Genomic DNA, 24,596 nt, shown 5'->3' with positions numbered 1-24,596 from the left:
GGATAAGAGGCTCGGCGCTGGCATCTAGCGGTCGATTTTGAAGCTCGTTCAAAATTGCGCACGAACAACATTTATCTTTCAGCGATTGAATTTCTAATCACGCTCGTCGCGACACAGTAAAAAAAAAAAAACAGAATAATACAAATGACCTTGGCCCCATGGCCGGAATTCTAGTGTGTCAACGTCTTGATGGGAGTTCATTGTTGAATCCATCAATTCCCAAGTTAACGAGACTAACGATGTTTCGTGGGTGGTCGTCGGGCCTTGCGGTGCGCAGCACCCATCATCAATCTTTAATTTAGAATTCGATTATTTCACTTGAGATAAGTAGGAGACAGACGCAAGGAGACTAAATTGAAATGATTGCAGATGTTTCCGTCCGTCTGTCAGCGAAACGATTTTCTTCTCTTTAAGGTTTTTCTCGTGACGATCATCCAGATCGATAACGGATCCGCACACACACAAAAGAAGAAAGACGCCACTCTTCTCTTGCTGTCGTGAGAGAAATGTCTCCTTTGTGTACCGATGCCACTACGCTCTGTTTCCTTGTTGGCCAGTTTTCTTCCTTTTTTCCCCTCACTCAAATCACAGCTGCCCATCGTAACATATAATGATGACGAGAGTTGTCAAAGAATCCATCTTCTCCTTTGTCGTTGCGCCATATCACCGCCAGGAAGGAAAAGATTAATGACTCCACCCAAGTATTCAGTCACATTTATTATTTCGCAACCGCGACGGATATTATCTCCATGTTGGTCTCGTAATAATTTCATGGCGAAACCGACGTAAACCAAATGTCGCTGAATCTCATTTTCCCCCTGTGTGTACGCAATTCTCTTAAATGAATAATAACCTTGCGGATATATATATGTACGTATGATTAATCCGACAGTGCGTTGAATCATCGCCGGTCGTACATGACGTTGATACCTTGGATATTACAAGTTCTTTCTTTGGCCAACACGCTGGCAAGGACACGGAATAATAGAGAAAAGTTGTTGCTACACAAATGAATAAATTCAAGTTAAGCTGATAGTGAAAATAACAAAAAATACCCACCAAACGAACTCCTTAAATATCCTTTCGGTACATTCCGTTTGACTTCTTTAGACTCGGTGCACCTGGACAACACCAAGGTCTTTCTGTTTCTCTATACAGCGGAGAATCACGCAGTACAAACGAGTCATCATTATCGTCGTTGTCAAGAGTTCGTGAAAACCAAGATGATGTTTCTTTTCTTTTCTTTTTCTTCCCAAAAATATTCCGCGTGTGAATATTAGTTATTACATGTCGAAACGAGTTGAAGCCCGCGAGAAAGTCCTGTTTTGACCTTAAACTTTTTAAAGGAAAACGATGGTCATCAGGTTGGAAAAAAAAAAGTTGTTTCTTCTTCCGCCGCTGCAACTTCTGGAAATTGAACCAAAGAAAAACATTTGTTTTCGGCGGCTTAGCATATAGCGTGTGCTTTTACCTTTGGGGCTGTTTGTTCCAATGACCGAGCGCTGGTGACGTCAACTAGGCCGAGGTCTGCAAAGAAAGAGCAAATTCATAATTCGGTTTTCCATGTATTTATTCATCAAATGTTTACTCAATTATTATTCATAGTCGTCGACGAGGAAACACATGGGGGGGGGGAGTTTGTAAAGGTGATGTGACACACACAAACAAATAAAAAAAAAAAATAAGAAGAATTATAATAATAAGGAAAAAACGTAGATCGTCAAGCGAACATCACGGCTGTCCGGCACAGAAGTGACAGAACCAAAGAGAAAACAAAAAACAAAATTGGAAGTGGCGTTTGATAATTAGCTACAGTTCATGACTAAATCAAGGACTGGCAAGAAAGGAAAAAGAAATTCGCAAAGTGGGAATCATCTAGTAGTTGTAGAGTTGGGACTTGTGAAAGATGTCAATTCAAATATTTCCTTTAATAGTTTTTATATTTACGATGGATGTGTGGAGTAGGGGCAGAAGGAGAGGATCGACGACGAGGAGGAGACTGTCACGTTCTTTTCTATTCCCACACGAACGGCAACAACATCAGCAAGAGACGACGAGGAGCAGATTTGAATCTCTCTCAATCACCAATTCCATTTGATGTCCTTAATTGTCGCGCTTGGCTTGTCAGGGCTTTTACACACACAAACAAACACAATCGCATCGTGTTTCACCGCGTATCATCTCGTGGCCGAAACATTTCAGCGAAAGTTGAAAAAAAAAAAAAACAGAAACAAAAGTTTTCCTAAACAAAATTGTATGGGGGCGGTCAGGGTTCCAAAAAAGGAATAAACAATTCAGTTGTCTCTTTTTTGTCTTTTTGCCAACCGAAACATTGGGAGACTCTTCCGACATTCTCTTTTTGTTTTGTTTAACTGTATCCCAATCCCCTGTGTCCGGCCTGCCTGTGAGTAACAAGAGACAAATTGGAGAACGAAAAATAGTAAAAAACGGAGTTGGTATTTAGAAGAAGTTAGGCGGAGTGATGGGCTAAAGGGGCGGGAGGAGGGGCGTGTAGGAAATAAGAGAAAAGTTCAATAAGGGGGGCAATTATTCAATGCAATTTTCAATTTAATAAATTCTCCACATCACACGGATGACATCGTCAGTCATCTGGAGAGCGAATGACTGCGTTCACGGTCCACTCGGTCGGCTCCTAGGCGAAGGTGAGGCGCGATCTTGTCGAAGAACGGATGTTTGAGAGCTTCCGTCAAGGCGATCCGCTGCGACGGCTCGTACTCGAGCATCCGCTGGATCAAGTCAAAGAGGAGGACGTGGTCCTCTTCATCCGACACTTGATAGCGTTTCAGCGGCTTGCAGTTTTCACGGACGTACCGACCGGCCGAACTCTTTTCGTCCCAGTCCAACCGGCCGTGGTAGAAATACTTGGTCTTGGTCTTCCTTCCCATTCTGCATCAAACGACAAACGAATTTTAAATCAAGCAAAGTGTCAAGCAGCAGCTGAACCATACCTGTAGGGGATGGGGCCGAGAATGCGCTCCATCATGGCCAAATGTTCCCGATTATCGTGGGTCTGAAAGAGGGTCACGCCCAAGTAAAGTTCAAAGAGGATGCAGCCAACCGACCAGACATCGCACGGCTGCGCCCAGCCCAATTCTACACGTACAGCAGCAACCAATGGCAGTCGTTAATTATTATTTGATCTTTTGATTGTGGCACATGACATCATTGTGTCTTACCGAGAATGACTTCGGGTGCGCGGTAGTGGCGGGTCGAGACGATGGTGCTGTGATGTTCGTGGTCGAAAGTGGCGCTGCCGAAATCAATCAGTCGCACGTCCGTCCTTTTCACTCGCCTGTAATCCCTTTTCTGTTTTCCAGCCAAGGTAAAACACACAAAGAACGAAAGAAAGAAAGAAATTGCATAAAGCGTCGTAATAATAACCCAAGTGAAAAGAAGAAAAAGAGTCGCCGAGTGGCCCGATAGAAAACAACGAAACGACCCAATGAAATAAAAAGTGAAGGTGAATGGCGTCGCCGGGACGAGAGCCAAAAAAGATTGGAGAATCAGGGCCGTCGCCGTCACGACGCCTTATAGCAGCACCGAGGGATTTTTTATTTTGCACAATAAAAGGAGATTCCATCTCTTTCGATTAGAAATGTGCAATCCGTCACTCGTCGTCAATTGTTTGACCGAGAAATTAGAGATATTCGCTTGGATCACCTTTTTGGGGTTGTAGGAGATGTCAAAGTCCGAGTCGACAAAGAGAATGTTTTCGGGCTTCAAGTCCGTATGGGTCAACTTGTTGTCGTGCAGGAATCGAACGGCGTACGACAACTGGTAGCCAATGTGACGCACCTGATCCAACGAGTACGGCTGGTAGTTGTTGTCCTTCTGTTATTTCATCAAATTCGATCCAATTCGATTAGAAAGTTGGAGAAATTGGAAAGCCAAAATACAATTTAACAAATTGCGAAAACTGACCAGGAAATCAAAGACGGAAAGGCCAAGCATTTCAAAGGCGATGCACATGTGGCCGTGATAATCGAACCAGTCCAACATCTTGACGCAGAGGCTACAAAAGGAAAGAGAAACCAGAAAAACGTTTTTTTCTTTTAAATACAATAACAGATGAACAGCAGAATCTTCCACGGCCCAGACATCTTAATAACTTCAAACGAGCCATTGAGTAACAAAAACAACCCAACCACTTACAATTTGCCTTCGGGATCTTTGCGATCCAACTTTTCCAGCACGTTGATCTCCAGTTTGGCCGCCTCACGATATTTCTCGACATTCTTGATAATCTTTAAGGCGAAGCTCTCGTCCCTGTGAATTTTTTGTGCGGATCATTTTAAAAACAACATCAACAAAAGTCTTTATTTTTAAAAAAGACCAAAAACAAAAGGTCGTTAAGTATTATGGTAAACTATATAATAACACGTCTGCTGCAGCTGTACAAAAAAAGAGCGAAACTGCTTGTAATTTTAGACGAAATGCATCAAAATGCGAGAAACGCAACCAAGAATGACGCAAATAACTTTGAAATAAAAGAAGAAGAGGAACATACCTGGATTTGGTCACGTCTTTGACTTTGACCACTTTACCAAAGGTGCCCTCGCCCAGGGTGGCCTGCACTCGATCTGAAATTGTAACAAAACGACAAAAAGAACGTCAAGATAATGATGACAAAAATCCACTTAAACTTTAACGATTCCACTTTCAAATCTTTTTCGATTTCAATCAAACAAAGGGCAATCAGTTTTGAGCACTTGATTTCAATTGCCAATTCTAGTTGTCTATCGATTTCTCTTTTTTCAAATGAAATTATAGGGAAACCCAGCAATCAATTATCTTTTTGAAATCAAAACAGGAATAAGCAACCAATCAAATAAAAAAAAAAAGAATAAAATAATTGAAGCAATTGAATAAAAATCGTTTCCTAGAAATGAATGCCCCCACCCCCACTCTTTCGTAGGTTTGATAATTGGTTTTTACGAGACTTTTTCTACATTGAAATTGATAAATAAATAGATAAAGAATTAAAAAAAAAAAATTGTTCTGTCTGTGTGGTAGTGTTAATATGGTTGTGGTTTTGTGTGTAGCAATGGCAAACGAACATCGATTCTGGAGAATGTCGCCATTTCGGTAAAGAAGATGTCCGTCTTCGTCGTCCTCCACCGATGGGGCACGGGAACTCTATTCGCCCAGTTGGTTGGTTGGTTGATTGGGCACGGCACACAGGGATGGCAGTCGTCATCAAAGTCGAACGGAAACACCGAAACCAAAGGCACCAGCAAACAATTCATCATCATCATCATCATCGTGGTGGTGGTGGTTGAACGAACGGACGCGCGGCAGGGGCGACGGCGGAGGCGAAAAGACCCGAATGGAATCGCGCGTGGCAGTGGCCGTGTGTTCAATGGATCGGGGGCGGATGGACGGACGCGAGCAACGAAAGAACCCATAGAGGAAGGAGAAAGAGACCAAAGACAATGGCGATCTCGTCCTCGATATTTTTGATATTTTGTTTCTTACTTATAATTTAAACGAGACTAAACGAAGCAGTCTATATACAGCAAATCATGCAATAAATTTTAATGAACTCTAAAAATAAAGATTGCGACATAAAAACAAAATAAAAAAAAGACAATTGAGATCAAAACAAAAAGGAAAAACGTCATTTACACACGCACGCAAGAGACAAAACACACACACACACACACAAGGTGAAGTTAGTTGGAGAACGGGCAAACGTCCAAACTATGCTCTAAATTCGTCCCCATCTTTTGTCATTTGATGGCGTGTTATTCTCGGCCCTTCCAGTGTAGAGACAAATCCAGCACGGACCGACTGTCCCCGATTTCAAGACCCAACCCTTTTTTTTTTACTTTCATTTTCTCTAGCCGAAATGCACTCACGCACGCAAAAGCTCACACACACACACACACCCCATACCATTAGAAATGATAGCACATGCCTAGCTCATTCCGGCTGCTCCTGGGAGTTGTTGAGGAGGATGAGTCTCTAAGGATTAGTATGAACACAATGTCATATAAGATGATGATCCATGCGCCGGGCGGGAGCAAGAAGAAGAAGTAGACGGAAATGTGCGAAAAAGTAAAGGGGGCGCCCCGCTGGTCTTTTGTCTGCCAGTCCAGGTCTAACCGTTCTGGTGGTGGTGGTGGCGTTAGATGAACATGTTCCAGACGGCTGATGATGTTGGCCAATCCCGGCTCCTGCTGCCGCCACGATGGATGATGATGACGACGACGAAGGTAGAATTTTGCTACTACCGGCCGTCGTGCTGCTGCTGCTACCAACCGTGCTGCTTGTTTGGCCGTAGCCATGGCTACCGCCACCGCCGAGGCGCGTGCCGGGCTCGACGCCAGGAAAGGATTCGGGTCCCGGATGAACACCGCGTTCGTTGTTATTATTGCCGGATGACGAAGACAATGGCACCGGAATGATAGTAGACGAGGAAGTAGAAGAAGTCATCAACGACTTATTGACTCCGGAAGAAGAGGAAAGCGGTTTGACTCCCAATTCCGACACCTGGTAAGCCGTTTCGTCGTAAAGGAGGTCGTAAGGATCCAGCAGGTAGGAAGGCGTCGCCGTTTGATGGTATTTCGTGTTACTGTGCCGCGACGGAGTGGCCGGCGACGACACGTACGGATAGGCTTTCTCGGCCATCATCCGGCTGCTGCCCCCCACCGACGACGTTCCGGTGGCCGACAGGCGATTCGACGATTTACTGCTACTGCTTCCGGCGCCACCACCGGCCGGATTCGATTTGCTGGAGTAAGCCGGATAGGCGTACTCTTCGAACCAGGTCGAATGATGGCGCAAGGCCGCCAATGGATCGCGATCCATTGAGCTGCAACTCTCACCCGTTGTTAGGAGGTGCTGATGCTCCGGGATGGGCGGCGGAGGTGAAGGCGGACACGCTGGCGTGGAAATCCAATCGTCCAGCAAAATGGGGTAAGGCAAATCTTCCAGCGACGTTTGTTGATCCTCTTCTTCTTCTTCGTCGTCGTCTTCTTCTTCCGGCCGGATGGATTTCTGAGACACTTTGGAGGAGCAGCCGCCCAGTGACGAGGCTTTTTCCTCTTGCAAATTGCACGAAAGAAACCAATCAAAGTAAGGATTGGCTGTCGTATTGTTGTTGGTCAACAACTCGCTATCTACTTGCTCAGACTGCGGATCGGCAGCAGCAGACGATCCGGCAACAGCCGCAGCATCGTCTTCGTCGTCTTCTTCCTCCTCCTCGTTTTCCTGGTCGGCGGCCAAAAATGTATCCGTCGACTTATTGGACGGAGTCGCAGTGGTTAAATTTAGGCCCAGAGCAAAACATTGGTCCAGTGCCAAAGGCGTTGTTGCAGTAGTTGCAGTAGTCGACTCGCCCAACAACTGGTGGTCGTCGTCGTTGTCGGTGGTGGCGCAGCTGTTCCGCTTGCCCTCCGATCCTGGACTCGTTCGATCGCGACCTGTAGACGCTTCCGTCTGACTCTTCCGGTTATGCTGCTGCTGATGATGACGGTTGTGATGATGATTGTTGTTGTTGTTGTTGTTGTTGCCACCGCTGCTGCCACTGCTGCTGTGGTGATGGTGGCGCCGCCTCCGCCGACTCGATCCTTTTAATGTCGGATAATCGTCAGCCCTCAGGTGTTGCTGGCCGGAAGTGTAGAGCGTGTCTTCCACCGCCGCCACCGGCATGGAGAAAGTACACGGACTGGGCGTCGGAGTGGCTTCGCTGTCCGATCCGGGACTGGGCGAATGTCTGGCCGTCCGGTAGTCGACCAGCATTCCGGAATCGTGGGAGGAGAGATGGCGGTGGTTGGCCACGGGTGTCGACTCATCCATCGTGGCCGTGCATACGGTAGTGGTGTGACGTCTGGGACGGACCCGCTGCCCAGCTCCAATGTCTTCGACGACTCGGTCGGCTGATTGCGGTCGGTTCCTGGCGGACGGCGGAGTGCAAGGCCTGGATGCGGCGGCGCCAGTCAGCGAACCAGAACGGGAACCGGATGAACCCGGGATGAGCGAGAGCGACAAGTAACGGACTTTGACCGACAGACGGCGCAAGAGACTGGAACACGTTCCTGTCAATTGTCCAAGAAACAAATGAGCAGAGCTGCGCGTTCTCACCAGCGGCTGCTGCCCGTGCGGCTGCTGCTGAGACTGGTGCTGCGACGAGCGATGGAGTTTGTGAATTCCGTGATTGCTGCTGTCGTGGCGGATTGCGCCACCCGGCACTTGGACGACTTCATCCGCTAGCGCCAGCTGCAACGGCAATTGTTCCGAATGACGCCGCCGGGAGGCGGACATGTTCTAAACGTGAAATGGACAAAAAGTTTGGGATCCAACGATGGCAAAAATGATGGCGGTCCGTCCGTTTATTTTGCGCGAACGGATTTTGTCTGTTTCCCCACTCCGGAAACTAGAGCACACTCCTCATTGGACCACTTCCGTCTAGCTCCTCCTACTACTCCTAACAGCCAGAAATCTTAGGAATCCAGCAGTCGGGCTGGATCAAAACAAAACATCCTCTCTCTTTCTCCCGCAAAACAAATTCTCTTCTTCCGGCTTCCGGAAGAGATAAAAGAGAAAGAAAAAAATACACCCCCCAACACTTGAAGAGGGGTATAATATGTTATTCACCACTGTACAACAGAAGCCCCTCTCCAACACACTTTGAGACGTCCCGCACCGAACAACAAAATTGGGTTTCTCTCCCGATCCGATCCGCGTTCAGTTCAGAGTTGCTTTCAAGGATGTCGACACGACGTCGAGACTAGACATACACTGGGCAAGTCTTGTATGTGTGTGTCTGGGACGGTAAGCAAGAGGCTACTGGTCCTAAACGGACGAGCGAGTCTGCAATCCGCGGGAGAGGGTGTGTATGTGTACACACGCAACAACTCCGCAGTGGAAAATATAAGTTCCCCCCCTCTCTCCACCGAAACATTTTTTTTCCCAATCTCTAGCTGTTCTGTTCTGTGTGTGTGTTTTGGCCTCCCTTGAAAAACTCTTACTCATTTTCTTCTTCCAGTTCTAATTTTAAAACCACCCCGCGCGCCCGTCTCGCGCCCTCTCCGCCCCTCTGGCTCGTCCCGACGCAACATGGTCCGCGCATCTCGTCGCAAGACGGTGGAAAGGTGTCCCGCGAGCTAAGATTAGAACGCTCACACGAAGCGTTTTTCTCTCCATTTCTCTCTCAACATCGTTTTTCGGGAGAAAAAGGAGTCGCGCAATCTTTTCGAGACGAAACCCAAGAGTGTATCAATGCGCCCAGAGTTCTTTTTTGTTGTTTTCATTTTCATCCTGTTTTTAATTTGAACGTCCTGGAACGTTTCTGAGACCACCACCATCTTGTGTGTTTTGATGACGCAAGTTCTCTCTCCGCACGTAGTACACGCACACGCTAAGTATAATTAGCCAATGGCGTCAAATCTTTCCCTTTCTTTTTTTTTCCAGAGCCTGGTGGTAATAGCGGGTTACCTAATGGGTTCGACCAGAATTTCGTCAAAAGTGTCCACGTTCGTACAAATTAATTTCAAAAATGTTCGCCGAAATACTCGGAACAAATGCGCAATACTTGGAATAACCCATTGGGAAATGGTCGGGATTTTTCGGTGAACTTTGAGCTAGCGACTAGCCGACTACTGAATAACACAGATGATTCACGACTTACCGAAAATTGATTCAGATGTCCACGAAATCCAGGATTGATTAGCACGCCGTCTACAATCACCTTTGGCGCAATATCCATTCACATAACGCGTGTAAAATTAGTCACTTTTAGAACATTGACTTTTTAAAAAGTTGCGTAACAACTTTGATGAAAAAGTAACACATTGTAGAGAAATGCACGTGTAAACACACGACTGCAAAGCACCACCCTCAATAACTAACTAAATCTAATGGTATTTTACCATCCCCAACTAATGTCACCAGTCCCATGGAATTTGAAAATGTTGAGGAAGGGTCGGGAAAAGTAAACAAAAGAAAAAAGAAATGATAAAAGAATTTTCTAAAACGAACAAAAAATTGAGGAAATCCGCCCACTTTCTATTTATAATGCCCTAACCGTAATAACCACTAATTACTTAAAGTTGCGCATAAACTTTTATATGAAAAATAAGACATCGTAGCACGTGTAAACACAGGACTGCGAGGCACTATCCTCTCTAACTAACTAAATCTAACTGATGATATTATACCATCCCTAACCCCATATTGTCACCAGTCCCCTGGAAGTTACAAATTTTGTGATGCAAAGCAGAGAGGGAAGGGTCAGGAAAAGTAAACGAAAGAAAAAGGTAAAGGTTAAAGAAAAAAAAGATTTTGAACGAACAAAAATCCAAGGAAAACCTTGGGAAAATTGCCCAGACTCCCTTGAAAAAAACAACCACCCAATATGATAACTCAAATGAAACCAAAAGCAATTTCTAAAAAGACATAAAGTGAATTAATGCAATTAAATGGATTAATGGACTATAATAGAAATTGAAATGCAAATTGTGGGACTAAATTGAATTCATTTCGAGATGTGCACCTCCCAGCTGTGTACTAATACCCATACAGTGTGTATAAATAACTTTTATGGCTCCATCAATATACCATGTCTTCTCATCATTAAAACGCATATCACTTAGAAAATCACCTACCGACGGATTAGGCATCCTGTTGCTATGAAGGACGCCTACCGTATAGATCCTAACTCTTTGAAGTCTGGTGTTTCGGTTAATTGGTCTCACGCTCCAAAGTTGACTTCTGAAAGTCGGACGACTAGCTCCTGCGGATCGCCTAACATTACCGTTTTGTCATCCAATTAAGGCCCTGTGCGCAGTCGATGATTTCCGTTTTACCTATTTTAATACATTATTTAAATAACTTCAATTTATTCTTATCATAGTTACATTAAGCAATGAATAGGACGTTGCTATTCGCCATTTTCTTCTTTACCACGTCTTATCAATATGCGCATCATAAAAAGGTTATTAAAAAACACGCATAAAATAACGAAACCCTTGGATTTTCAAAATTCTGCGAATCACTCTGATAGGAAGGCGCCGTCTTGTCGGAAGGTGTGCGGGACTGCTTCGTCTGGGATAGAATTCCTATCGAAAATTATACAGAATGAACAATTATACGTACGAACTCACCGTACCGGCTGTCCGGCTTACCCCAATTGGTTTTCAAGATTACGAATAACGTATAGATTGAGTATTTGAAAGAAGAGGCTACTGCTTACTTCGTTGCCATAACAGGGCATTATTACGTAAAATGCTTAAGAAATAAGTGCCAAGAAACCAGTAGCGATTGCAAAGTGCAAACATTTTCGTTATAATAGCAAATCAAACGATTTCAGTTTTCCAAGTATTTTATTCATCAATTGTTTTTACTCAATTATCATTCATAGTCGTCGACGAAGAAACACATGGGGGGAAGTTGTAAAGGTGATGTGACACACACAAACAAATAAAAAAAAAAATAAGAAGAAAAATTATAATAATAAGGAAAAAACGTCACAGATCGTCAAGCGAACATCACGGCTGTCCGGCACAGAAGTGACAGAACCAAAAAGAAAACAAAAACAAAATTGGAAGTCGCGTTTGATAATTAGCTATTACAGTTCATGACTAAATCAAGGACTGGCAAGAAAGGAAAAAGAAATTCGCAAAGTGGGAATCATCTAGTAGTTGTAGAGTTGGGACTTGTGAAAAATGTCAATTCAAATATTTCCTTTAATAGTTTTTTATATTTACGATGGATGTGTGGAGTAGGGGCAGAAGGAGAGGATCGACGACGAGGAGCAAGTCACGTTCTTTCCTATTCCCACACGAACGGCAACAACATCAGCAAGAGACGACGAGGAGCAGATTTGAAACTTATTTCTCTCTCAATCACCAATTCCATTTCATGTCCTTAATTGTCGCGCTTGGCTTGTCAGGGCTTTTACACACACAAACAAACACAATCGCATCGTGTTTCACCGCGTATCATCTCGTGGTCGAAACATTTCAGCGAAAGTTGAAAAAAAAAACAACAGAAACAAAAGTTTTCCTAAACCAAATTGTATGGGGGCGGTCAGGGTTCCAAAAAAGGAATAAACAATTCAGTTGTCTCTTTCTTGTCTTTTTGCCAACCGAAACATTGGGAAACTCTTCCGACATTCTCTTTTGTTTTGTTTTACTGTATCCTAAATCCCTGTGTCCGGCCTGCCTGTGAGTAACGAGAGACAAATTGGAGAACGAAAAAATAGTAAAAAACGGAGTTGGTATTTAGAAGAAGTTAGGCGGAGTGATGGGCTAAAGGGGAGGGAGGAGGGGCGTGTAGGAAATATGAGAAAAGTTCAATAAGGGGGGCAATTATTCAATGCAATTTTCAATTTAATAAATTCTCCACATCACACGGATGACATCGTCAGTCATCTGGAGAGCGAATGACTGCGTTCACGGTCCACTCGGTCGGCTCCTAGGCGAAGGTGAGGCGCGATCTTGTCGAAGAACGGATGTTTGAGAGCTTCCGTCAAGGCGATCCGCTGCGACGGCTCGTACTCGAGCATCCGCTGGATCAAGTCAAAGAGGAGGACGTGATCCTCTTCATCCGACACTTGATAGCGTTTCAACGGCTTGCAGTTTTCCCGGACGTAACGACCGGCCGAACTCTTTTCGTCCCAGTCCAACCGGCCGTGGTAGAAATACTTGGTCTTGGTCTTCCTTCCCATTCTGCATCAAACGATAACGGAATTAAATCAAGCAAAGTGTCAAGCATCAGCTGGATCATACCTGTAGGGGATGGGGCCGAGAATTCGCTCCATCATGGCCAAATGTTCCCGATTATCGTGGGTCTGAAAGAGGGTCACGCCCAAGTAAAGTTCAAAGAGGATGCAGCCAACCGACCAGACATCGCACGGCTGCGCCCAGCCCAATTCTACACGTCCGGCAGCAACCAATGGCAATAGTTAATTATTTGAACTTTTGATTGTGGCACACGACATCATTGTGTCTTACCGAGAATGACTTCGGGTGCGCGGTAGTGGCGGGTCGAGACGATGGTGCTGTGATGTTCGTGGTCGAAAGTGGCGCTGCCGAAATCAATCAGCCGCACGTCCGTCCTTTTCACTCGCCTGTAATCCCTTTTCTGTTTTCCAGCCAAGGTAAAACACACAAAGAAAAAAAGAAAGAAATTGCATAAAACGTCGTAATATTAACCCAAGTGAAAATAAAGAGTCGCCGAGTGGCCCGATAGAAAACAACGAAACGACCCAATGAAATAAAAAAGTGAAGGTGAATGGCGTCGCCGGGACGGGAGCCAAAAAAAGATTGGAGAATCAGGGCCGTCGCCGTCACGACGCCTTATAGCACAGCACCGAGGGATTTGTTTTTGCACAATAAAAGGAGATTCCCATCTCTTTCGATTAGAAATGTGCAATCCGTCACTCGCCCAAACGGTCGTCAATTGTTTGACCGAGAAATTAGAGATGTTCGCACGGTTCACCTTTTTGGGGTTGTAGGAAATGTCAAAGTCCGAGTCGACAAAAAGAATGTTTTCGGGCTTCAAGTCCGTGTGGGTCAACTTGTTGTCGTGCAGGAATCGAACGGCGTACGACAACTGGTAGCCGATGTGACGCACCTGATCCAACGAGTACGGCTGGTAGTTGTTGTCCTTCTGTAATCAAATTCGATCCAATTCGATTAGAAAGTTGGAAAAATTGGAAAGCCAAAATACAATTAAAAATATTGCGAAAACTGACCAGGAAATCAAAGACGGAAAGGCCCAGCATTTCAAAGGCGATGCACATGTGGCCGTGATAATCGAACCAGTCCAACATCTTGACGCAGAGGCTACAAAAGGAAAGAGAAACCAGAAAAACATTTTTTTTTAAACTACAATAACAGATGAACAGCAGAATCTTCCACGGCCCAGACATCTTAATAACTTCAAACACCCAACCACTTACAATTTGCCTTCGGGATCTTTGCGATCCAACTTTTCCAGCACGTTGATCTCCAGTTTGGCCGCCTCACGATATTTCTCGACATTCTTGATAATCTTTAAGGCGAAACTCTCGTCCCTGTTAAATTTTTTGTGCATCATTTTAAAAGCAACATCAACAAAAGTTTTTATTTTAAAAAAAGACCAACAACAAAAGGTCGTTAAGTATTATGGTAAACTATATAATAACACGTCTGCTGCAGCTGTACAAAAAAAAGAGCGAAACTGCTTGTAATTTTAGACGAAATGCATCAAAATGCGAGAGACGCAACCAAGAATGACGCAAATAACTTTGAAATAAAAGAAGAGGAGCGCATACCTGGATTTGGTCACGTCTTTGACTTTGACCACTTTACCAAAGGTGCCCTCACCCAGGGTGGCCTGCACTCGATCTGAAATTGTGACAAAACGACAAAAAGAACGTCAAGATAATGACGGAAAAAATCCACTTAAACTTTTACGATTCCACTTTCAAATCTTTTCGATTTCGATCAAACAAACGGCAATCAGTTTTGAGCACTTGATTTCAAATGCCAATTCTAGTTGTCTATCGATTTATCTTTTTTTAAATGAAATTATAGGGAAACCCAGCAATCAATTATCTTTTTGAAATCAAAACAGGAATAAGCAACCAATCAAATTTTTAAAAAAAAGAACAAAATAATTGAAGCAATTGAATAAAAATTGTTTCCTAGAAATGAATGCCCCCACCCCCACTCTCTCGTAGGTTTGATAATTGGTTGTTACGAGACTTTTTCTACATTGAAATTGATAAATAAAAAGATAAAGAATTTAAAAAAAAAAAAAAAAATTTCTGTCTGTGTGGTAGTGTTAATATGGTTTTGTTTTTGTGTGTAGCAATGGCAAACGAACATCGATTCTGGAGAATGTCGCCATTTCGGTAAAGAAGATGTCCGTCTTCGTCGTCCTCCACCGATGGGGCACGGGAACTCTATTCGCCCAGTTGGTTGGTTGATTGGGCACGGCACACAGGGACGGCAGTCGTCATCAAAGTCGAATGGAAACACCCAAACCAAAGGCACCAGCAAACAATTCATCATCATCATCGTGGTGGTGGTGGTTGAACGAACGGGCGCGCGGCAGGAGCGACGGCGGAGGCGAAAAGACCCAAATGGAATCGCGCGCAGTGGCCGTGTGTTCAATGGATCGGGGGCGGATGGACGGACGCGAGCAACGAAAGAACCCATAGAGGAAGGAGAAAGAGACCAAAGACAATGGCGATCTCGTCCTCGATATTTTTGATATTTTGTTTCCTTTACAGGAATATTTTGGATCTCTTATTCTTAATCTATATTTATTGAGACTAAACGAAGTAGTTTATATAGCGATCATGCAATAAATTTCAATACCGACTAAAAACAAAAGTTGTGACGTAACAATTATATAAGAACAAGAAAAAAAAATAATCGAGATTAAAAATAAAAGTAGAAAAACGTCATTTACACAAGCACGCAAGTAGCTAATACACTAGGTGTAATTGGTTCGAGAACGGCTGCATTTTTTCTTTTAATTTGTACCGTCTTTATTTCGTCGTAATCGATGCGAGTTTCTCGTTCTCGAACCAAAAGGAGCCACCTTTGTGTTTCACGCCAATGCGGCGTTGGGTTAATGGTTTTAAGATAACTTACCCTTGATCAAACTACCCAAATTCATCCAAATCCGTTTCAAACGTTTACGTAAAACTCAATCAACGTGCATCGATCAATATGGTACGATAGCTTTCGATTCCTAAATCCGATGGAATTTATCCGCCCAATCTAAAAATCCCCTTTTGGTCATTTATTTGGTATAATACTGAACTTGTATCCCCCGTATAATACCCCAGATTGAGCGAAGATTAGATAGCCTAGTCTCAAATGACATAAGATACCATAGAAGGAAACCAGACCCGACAAGATGGAAACCCCTCCCATGGCCTCACAATTGGAAACGTATCCATGTCTCACTAGTAGACAACAATATTTCTTTTTGCAAAATAAAAATAAAACACACGGCAAAAAAAAGAAGAAATCCTTGATGCACGACTTAACAGATTACATCCTGAATGCCTCGTGTCTTACAAGACGATGGGCGTGACGAAATGAAATTTTTTGCATTTAATTTCACACAAAGTTGCGATTCAATTATGGCGGTAATTCGATAAAGGCGAGTCACAATTGATCCTTGGAGTTTTTTTTCCGATCAGTTTGACGTTTGGATGAAAATGGGCGGATGATTTCAAATGGAGATTGAGAGTGAAACAAACTTAACTTAATGCAATTAACTAATGAATAAACCAATGATAAATAGAAGTAAAAAAAACAAAAACAACAAGAAAGTGAAACAAAAAAGGGAAACCCACCTGGATGGGTGAGACGTGATGAGGGGAACGGCGATGGACGGCTGTCGTCGTGGTCGTCGACTGTTGTTCCAGCGGTTTCCTCTCTCTCCTCTGTCTCCGCTCCCGTCTTCTTTCCGAACCGGACGCTCCGGTCCCGCCGGCTTCGCCCGTCGATGGCGACCTAGTCGAATGCTTTCGACGAAACGAGCTGCCCAAACTGCTGTCTCGGTTGTCGTGACGTCTTTGATGTCGACTACCACTGCACAAAGGACACACACAATAACAACACAAATCAGTTTCTTTTTCTCTATTGTTCACAAGTTTCGTTCAACCCGATGAGGTCGATCCATCATCCCTTTTGGAAATGGAATACTCTTGCAAGAATATTCTCTGTAAAAACCTGGCGGGGCCAACAAACATGGATTGTGTCGTTCCCTCTTTTTTTCTGTGTTGTTATCCGATTTAGAATTGGCCTTGGTCATATTTCATGGGATGATATCACAGGTTGACTTTCTACATAAAGGGATTTTCAGCTGGGTGGCTGATTTTTCAATATGGAGACAGACGTGCCCACAAGATTATTCTGATATTGAAGAATAGAAAGAACTCTGTCGCCGGATTTTTATTCATGTCCAAATTTTTTGACGAACTCGTCCAACCACCGCAGGCACCGATTTGATCATAATAAAGAAAAAACCCAAACTGTTAACAATAGCAACGGGGCCCCAACCACAAATTAAATCGCACAAACTATGAGAACCAGTTCAGTTTCCAAATCCCCACTTTTTTTTTTCTTTTCCTTGGGAATGGATATAACTTTGATCACTGAGCTAATTAATATTTATGAATTTTGCTCTCCATTTCCATCAGCTGCTATCCGATTCTTTTGACTTGTACTTTACAAGCCTTTTTCGACACCGAACAAACACTCAAAATCTCCCAATCCAAAAGAGGTATTCTGTATAAGTGCCCGCCGCCAGTCGTTTCACTATCTGCTTAATGACGGCCAAGTTGCATTCGCCGAGATGGCGGTTCCTTAGTCGAAATCAATGAACCTATTTTTCCTTCTTTTCTTTATCGTCAAAAAGGATTTGTTGCCTTTTTTTTCATCATTGGCGCGTGTGGGGGTAGCCCAACCGGACCAAACTGGACGTCCCTTTTGTTGCTGGTTAGTTAGTTTCTAGCGTATTACATCGTCCAAATATTTTTATTGTTTACTTTCCTTCCTTCCTTCATCTTCTTCGCCTACCATCCACACACTCTCTTATGCTCCCTACATACCAAACAACGTTGAAGCTAGTCTTTTTACGACCGATCGTCTCTCTCTCTCTTTCATTCTCTCTAAATAAGGCAATCCGAAATGACCAAGGGGTTTCTCTACTGACTTTTCTCTACACACCCTAGACACACAAGAAAACCGTAGATCGTGAGTTCTGGCCTCGGGGTAGAAGGAGTGATAACACTGATAACCCTATGCCTTGGAAGAAAAAGAGAAAAAGAACTTGCGGAGCTGGCTGGTAAAACGACAAGAAAAAATCGTTTCTCTTTTTTCTTTTTCTTTTTTAATAACCGGGAATATTAGTGAGATAGAAAAGAGTAATCCAACATCTTTTGACCATGCCACTATTGCCCGATTAGAAAACAAGAACAACCTTGTTTACATCAACAATTTCTTGGGACAAATTCAACTGACAGCAGAAGTGAAATTCGGTCAATTTTTCTGCTCCCAATGTTCACAAATTCAACATTTCTGACGTGTCACGGTCTTTAAAAATCCATTCAAAGAAACAATTCTGCCCTTTAGGAAAAAAGTGAGAGCAGCAAAAGTGACATTGCGTCGCAGTCCTTTTTCACGCAATTACTCCCTGAATTGAGAGAAGGAAAAAAATAAAAAGATTCCTTTGCCTATAAAAAAAAGAAGAAAGATTAGGAGCCACTCAAGAGTGAGTGAAAGACGACGAGAAACCAGTCTCCAGTATCTCTCCCTGTGTCTCTGCTTAAAGAGAGAGAGAGACTTGTGTGTGCTCGCCGTTTTTTCTGAATCTAATTCCGAATTCAAGGTGACTGGGAGAGAATGAAAGCTGTGAAAACCCGCTTGTCTCATTTTTCCATTACATTTCTCTTTCTGTGTGGAAAACGAATGAATCTTAGACGAAAAAATTTTCTTTTTCCATTGAAATCAGATGAAACACTTTACGAGGCTCGATAGCGCCCTTGGATGGTCTCTCTCTCTCTCAATCGTCATCGTAATCAAAAAGGCACGATATAACAAGTCTAGCTGCAATTCCCCCCTCCAACCCCGACCTTCGAGCCATTACAAACGGATCGAAATAATATTCGACAGCCAAAACGTCTAAGTAACGAAAATACATTTTGGGTGTCTTTTCTTCAAAATAAATCATTCGAGTCTAAAGGGGAGAGACACACACACCATCGCTATACAGCATCCAGTTTTTTAAAAGGGCAACACCCAACAACAAACAACGAGCTTGACAAAACACAAAAAGGAGATGAAAACAAAAGAAAAAAGAAACCCTTTTAACACACGCACACACACAGCGGATGGCCTTCAAGAATTAAAAATCTAAAGCATTGTAATCCATCAATCGATCCAGTCTTTTTTTTTTGTCGATTTTTCAGAATTGCAGCTATGGCTGGCGCCACCGTAGTCAAAGTGACGGTTGCTCTTGTTGTTGTAGTGGTGTGGTTCTATTTTTATTAGTTGTCACCTGATTAAGTAGCGACCGTTGGTGTCGGGGAGTTGAGTCCGCGGGCGGTACTGGACCCGGCTGACCGATAAACATGATCCCATGCAATCCAAACTACTAAGCGGACAATTATACAATGTGATTCCCATTCAAAATCGGGATCCACACTAAATTAACATTCATCGCATTTCTCTAGAAAAAACTGCCGAATGCGCGTCCCAGAAAAAAAAAATGGATTTCTGATATCTACCGCCCAGGAAACCTCAACATCCCAAACATCGGATGGATATCGAAACAGGCGGTACAAACCCGAATTCTCTTTCGTAGAAAAACCCAGGAGCCCAGTGGAAGGGAAAAAAAATGGAAAAAAAAAGATATTTCGAAATACCCGCCAGAATTTTTTGGTTAAAACAAAACAAAACGAAAAAATTCAAGAGATAGCATTTCGTAATAGGTTTAGTGGGGCTAAAGTGAAAGAAAAAGAACCTGACTAGTGGGGCTAAAGTGAAAGAAAAAGAAGAGAGACTCACATGTTAAGCACTCCCATGGCTACGGTGAGTACAGTCAGCGATGAAGTCACCATTTTAGTGTGTGTGTGTGTGTTGGATTTAGTTCACGCAGGAAATGTAGTAGGTTCACTGGGATAAGATTATAACGGGCTCTATCGCAATGGTCGAGATTCACTTGTTCCGACGGATATTTGGCGAGTCCAACAGTGCGGGACTTTGTCCGTCAACATGGACGAAAATGACACGAGTCGGGGTCTGTCTTCATTCGGGAGACTACACGTCCGAATGCAACGATATCGACCAAGCGACTCGGCTATCACTAGAACACGCCGTCTACCCCAAAGGCACCTGGCGCGGCCCCGACTCTCCTTCTTGGGCAACGGCTATTGGTCTTCCAATGTTACCAGTAGGCGGGACTCGACAACACCTGGGCAACAGCAGCAGCATGCGTGTGTGTCTTTACGGGAGTGAAAGTGCTCGTCAATGTTTCTTTCAGATGGGCAAGTTCAAGTCGCAGAGATACTTATCTAGGAGAAGGAGGTGGTCTTGAAAGTTGGGGGGGTTCCCATTTGCATTAGCGACGATCAAAAACAAAAGGAATGACAGTGAAATAAATGTCGGCGAGCTGTTTCTACATCCCAAAACAGTTTTGTTTTTCTCCCAAGCACAACTCAAGAAGAGATTCCAGGATCAGATTCTTCGATTTTGTTTGCAGTTGTACCTCCTTGAACTTGACAATCATCTAAACAAGTAACCGAATATTTCTGACAACAGAATCATCTACGAGCATTTGCCAGTACGACATTCTTTACTCAAGTCTAGCCTCAAGGGTAAATCATGAAATCCGTGGAGGATGCACATCTCCCGCAAAGAGTTTTTCCATTTTTTTTCTTCTTCTTCTCCTTCCTATCACCTTGTTTGGTCTTAGTCTAGGGGGGTGGAGCCTCCTATTTAAATTTAACTAAAAGAAGAAGAAGAAGAAGAAAAAGAATTTCCCTTTTTCTATAACCAGAGGTATAAACATCGAAACCGTCAAGAGTTGTCCGTGTCTTGTCAGTAAAATAGAATCTGTAAGCAGATAAGATTGCGAGTTTGGGTTATCGTGTAGCGCAGCGAATGTTGTAAATATCGACAACATAGAATTGCTTGATGGTGGCGAATAAATTAAACGAGAGGGGCAAGGATTATCAGCATCTGACAATTGATGGCTTTTTTATGGCTTTGTCGGGTCTTCTCACCCGTGCTCAAGGGCCGCGCAACAACAATCAATCGGCTGACATAAACGAAACACCGGAAGGATTGGATGCGAAGGCGTGACTGAAGACAACGGCCAGGAAAAAATATGGAAACAAAATCGAAGAAAAACGGTCAGGGTTAAACGGCGGATTATTCATCCGCCACATTTCGAGATTCTGGCAGAAAATGACTCACAAACACCGTCTCTTTTATTTATAATTGAGACCCCCCGCCTATCACGTGAACACACATAAGACCATAAAGCGAACGGGAAATGTGCCAAATGGCCGCTTGCTGCTATGCCCGAGCTACTAGTTCCAAAACGCGGTACTGCCTCTGTCTCAAGGATATACCGGCATAACATCCATTGCCAGGCGAGCTAGCTAGCTTCCTCATTCGTGATGCTACTATAGCCACTTTGGCTCGTGACGAATCGATCATACATAGAGTTGACCATGCATTCAAGATAGACATAGGCACACACACAAGCACGTGAAGACAACACCCTTTTTTCTTCGCAATTATTACAATCTGTTGGTAATTGTTGGACCAATGATGGTCCTTGCCTGCGAGACGCTGACTGGCTAACTAGACCTACTCGCTCAACCTGCAACAGTGTCTTGATGGATGTTGATGGATACTCGGGCAAGGCATCATTATGACACATCCCTATTTCTAATTCCGCCCTTGGCCTCTTCGACTTGTGGAAGGACTTGGACGGAAAGGAAAACGCTTCGACTATTTTTTCGTGGGGGGAGTTATTTTCTTCCAAAACAGAAATAAAACTCACGGGATTTTTCTTGTGTTGATGGACGCAACAAAAGAAACGATACGGTGCATGTTACGGTGATGTGGTTCACCAGCTCAGAAGAATTACACGAGCGGCCTCAAAAAGGGAATAGCTCAAGACAAACGTGAAGACAGAAAAGTAGGTGAGATATGTGAGTATACCTGTGAGCTACTACTACTACATGATAAGAGAAGAGGCGGTAGTGGTGGGTTTGTTGCGTGTCGACCTGCATACCCGTTGTCTAGCTCCAGTAAACTCGGAACGGGAAATATATCACAACAACAAGACCGGCGATTGGAGGCAATCGACGCTACTAAGGCAGCTAGGGAAACTATTACATGGACCCGCAAAAAACACCGTAACTAAGACGTGCATCGCTTCAATTTATGCGCGACCTGCGGTATCCTGCGGGACACGCAGAAGAGGCTGCTGCTGCAGCTGCAGCGATTCACCATTATTATTGATGCGACCGCGACTTCATTTCGTATTTATAGAAATCGTCCCAGAGGACAAAGACGACACATCCAAGGGCACCTACGCTCAAGTGAATCTTTCATAAAGTCGCATCAAGTCGTCCTAGACGACACAAACACAACAAAGCAGTCGGTTTATTTGAAACGACGAAGCGAAATTAAAAAGAGAGGAAAAAAATGATGCTTTGCAAAACAATATGTAAAAATGAGAAAAGAAACTCTGTAAAAGGTGACGCGATGTCATCGATGAAGCGGGTCAAGTACGGCGAAAGAAAATCGAACGCTCGCTGGACCCCCAAAAGAAACGACGCGAGGTGTCAACGGGGTCAGCAGATAAGATGCAAAATGTTGGTCGGATCCGTGAGGTGTCCTCTGTGACGAAATTCCCCCTTGCCGCTCGAGCCCTCCCTAAGTTTGGCTTTTTGGAGTTTACCTGTGATGACGCCCTTTTTCAGTTATCTACAGCAATTAATCATGGTCAACACGTTGTGCCCGTCGGTGCACTTACACCTTTCGTTCACTTGCTGGCTAGTGAGCAGCTCGGTCTCTTACGTCTTTTACCCAAGTGGGTCAATGCCAGTCGCTGGCGCATTATGACTGTACACCATCTCTCACGTTTCACGGATGCGAACCCACCCCCCTGTTTGACTTTCTCTCACGCTACGTGTTGTCCATAGTTTCTCTTGGCTTTTTTCATGACCAAACGAACCAGAAGGAGGAGGGCTACCTTGAAATCATGCGGAATAACGAAAAAGGCATGAGAAGTTTTGTTTTCTTTTTCACGAAACGGACTCCCACCCCGTTTTCAATGAAACTGGCACAAGGAGGAAATGGCTATTTTTGAAATGGCGCGTTTTTTCGTTGTTATTGCTGTTTACTTATCGATTCGCATCTTGTCCCTCCTGTTAGTGTTCTCAAGGACGCCAGTAATGAGAATCAATGAAAAATATGGGATTGCAAATGCTGTAACAAGACAGTAAAAAATCAATGGCCATTTCGTGGCTTGGCTAAAAACCAACATTTCATGCGGATAACACGATGAATCCCGATTCACGACACGCAACGCCATCTGCTGCTCACGAATACCATAACCGAAAAAGTTTTAAAGACAATATAATCGACATCGTACTAAAAAAAAGTAAAGAAAAGAATAGAAAACGACAATTCTCTCCAAAATCAATTGATTTGCGTCTTTTCTTGGCGAGCAAGTAAAAGGTTTAACAAACTGAGAGTCAAATTAGAAGATTGACAATATTGAAGCATTTCTTGAATAAGTGAAGCCTGATGGTGTAAAAAAAACAAATGTTATTACTTAAAGAAAAGAAAACACTTGGATTGATCCTCGTGAGCTTGGTTGCTACTGTATTTCTTCAGTGAGCTCCAAGAGAGCTCCAAGAGATTGAAATGGCTCCCACAGTTTGTCGGAAGGATGAATAAAGTACTTTGCAAAAACAAGCCAAAGCATTGGCAGTTAAAAAGCTATGTACGGTTATCTTAAATATGTGTTTAGATACAGTTCTATGAAGCGCAGTCAGTGTCTACTACCTCAAAAGTTGAAAAGAAACCATCTGGGCAGTATTCTGCTCTCAATAGAATCAACATTGCCTGGATTAAAGAAGACATAACAATTTGACATACCTGTATGAGCTCTTTCTCCTTTGGCTCCTCTCCTGTCTATCTTTCCTGTCACGGTCTCTCCCTCTATCCCATGATCGTGACCTGGATCTTGGTGATCTGGATCTGCTTCTAGACCTGGATTTGCAATACCTAGAACGCGGCATCTGTACAGATAATTTTAGGGGAAAAAGATGTAATGTAGGGACGTTTCACTCATAATCAAGATTTCATGTCACCATTAAATTAAGCAAAATTTAGTTTATAGGCGATTTTGCGAACTTAAATATGGCGTCTGCAGAAGCATGACATCCTCGGAATACTAAATCGCTGATGAAATCGATTACTTACGTTGACCGAACGAATGAGGTTTAATGTATTCCAGAGAAATTCCACAGTGAATGATTTCCTTACGTTTTATTAGAATAATTCAGCTAGGACATCTCAACAAATAAAATCAAGAATTTTGGAGGTTTGACGCTTTCATCTACTGTCCAATGTGTTATATAGATGTTGCCAAGTTTAATTTTTTTTTTTTTTTGTTCTTGCGCCACCCGCCATGCAGAGTGCGCCATGCACGCCAGGCGCCAACTGCGTTTCGTAAAAAAATAATTATGTGTAATTGTAAGTGTCGTGTGTCAATCACGTACTCGCTTAAATGGGTAGCATTACTTGATTTCTGTACTACCGGAGATTCCCATGCGTAGGGGGCAACGTTGTTCTATTAATGAATACTCGGAATGGACTCGGTTGCACATCAAGGTATGCACTAATTGATCAACGGATATTACCAAGCGGCTTCTGATATTTAAAAAAACCTTATTCGGTTTCTTGTCCATCCGATTCTGTAGTTAAATTAATTTAAATAGTTAAAATAGGAGCTCGCACACCCATGTCGGACACCTCTCCAAAATACCTTCCCTTTTTGCCTATATTTCAAAAGAACTCAAATTTATCCTTAAC

At 43.5% G+C, this 24,596-nt stretch overlaps 2 protein-coding genes across 5 annotated transcripts; both read right to left on the bottom strand.

The window, feature by feature from the left end:
* Window positions 1-1,552: 1,552 nt before the first annotated feature.
* Window positions 1,553-8,863, bottom strand: LOC124208507 (serine/threonine-protein kinase Doa-like). The gene is made up of 9 exons (XM_046606264.1): window positions 6,127-8,863; window positions 5,079-5,157; window positions 4,529-4,601; window positions 4,174-4,287; window positions 3,943-4,033; window positions 3,682-3,852; window positions 3,198-3,327; window positions 2,970-3,114; window positions 1,553-2,907 (listed from the first exon to the last, which is right to left on the bottom strand). Exons 1-9 carry the CDS (start codon window positions 8,284-8,286, stop codon window positions 2,607-2,609), a joined length of 3,264 nt encoding a protein of 1,087 aa, XP_046462220.1. The 5' UTR covers window positions 8,287-8,863; the 3' UTR covers window positions 1,553-2,606.
* A 2,463-nt stretch (window positions 8,864-11,326) lies between these two features.
* LOC124208511 (serine/threonine-protein kinase Doa-like) lies at window positions 11,327-24,152 on the bottom strand. 4 transcript variants are annotated; one of them, XM_046606268.1, is made up of 11 exons: window positions 23,985-24,152; window positions 23,658-23,800; window positions 16,325-16,562; window positions 14,836-14,914; window positions 14,282-14,354; window positions 13,928-14,041; window positions 13,721-13,811; window positions 13,465-13,635; window positions 12,978-13,107; window positions 12,753-12,897; window positions 11,327-12,692 (listed from the first exon to the last, which is right to left on the bottom strand). In XM_046606268.1, exons 2-11 carry the CDS (start codon window positions 23,798-23,800, stop codon window positions 12,392-12,394), a joined length of 1,485 nt encoding a protein of 494 aa, XP_046462224.1. In that variant the 5' UTR covers window positions 23,985-24,152; the 3' UTR covers window positions 11,327-12,391. The 4 variants fall into 4 exon arrangements, with proteins under 4 accessions (XP_046462224.1, XP_046462226.1, XP_046462227.1 ...); XM_046606270.1 differs by lacking the exons at window positions 23,658-23,800; window positions 23,985-24,152 and adding an exon at window positions 21,708-21,975; XM_046606271.1 differs by lacking the exons at window positions 23,658-23,800; window positions 23,985-24,152 and adding an exon at window positions 19,542-19,890.
* Window positions 24,153-24,596: the final 444 nt, after the last annotated feature.

This window comes from Daphnia pulex, chromosome 12 (assembly GCF_021134715.1).
Source record: "Daphnia pulex isolate KAP4 chromosome 12, ASM2113471v1".
In the NCBI taxonomy this organism is placed as follows: Eukaryota; Metazoa; Arthropoda; class Branchiopoda; order Diplostraca; family Daphniidae; genus Daphnia; species Daphnia pulex.
The sequence above is the reverse complement of the archived record's forward strand: the minus strand, read 5'-3'. Positions and strand labels throughout refer to the sequence as shown.

Bases quoted from the DNA above. Each gene is read 5' to 3' on its own strand.
- LOC124208507 (XM_046606264.1), bottom strand. From the start codon at position 8,286: ATGTCCGCCTCCCGGCGGCGTCATTCGGAACAATTGCCGTTGCAGCTG. The intron at 4,034-4,173 runs GTAAGTGGTTGG...TTCCTTTTGTAG, and splicing joins AAAGATCCCGAAGGCAAATT to CCTCTGCGTCAAGATGTTGG. The intron at 2,908-2,969 runs GTATGGTTCAGC...CGTTTGATGCAG, and splicing joins CTCGGCCCCATCCCCTACAG to AATGGGAAGGAAGACCAAGA.
- LOC124208511 (XM_046606268.1), bottom strand. From the start codon at position 23,800: ATGCCGCGTTCTAGGTATTGCAAATCCAGGTCTAGAAGCAGATCCAGA. The intron at 16,563-23,657 runs GTATGTCAAATT...TCCTTTGTGCAG, and splicing joins AGGAGAAAGAGCTCATACAG to TGGTAGTCGACATCAAAGAC. The intron at 13,636-13,720 runs GTCAGTTTTCGC...ATTTGATTACAG, and splicing joins TTTCCGTCTTTGATTTCCTG to AAGGACAACAACTACCAGCC.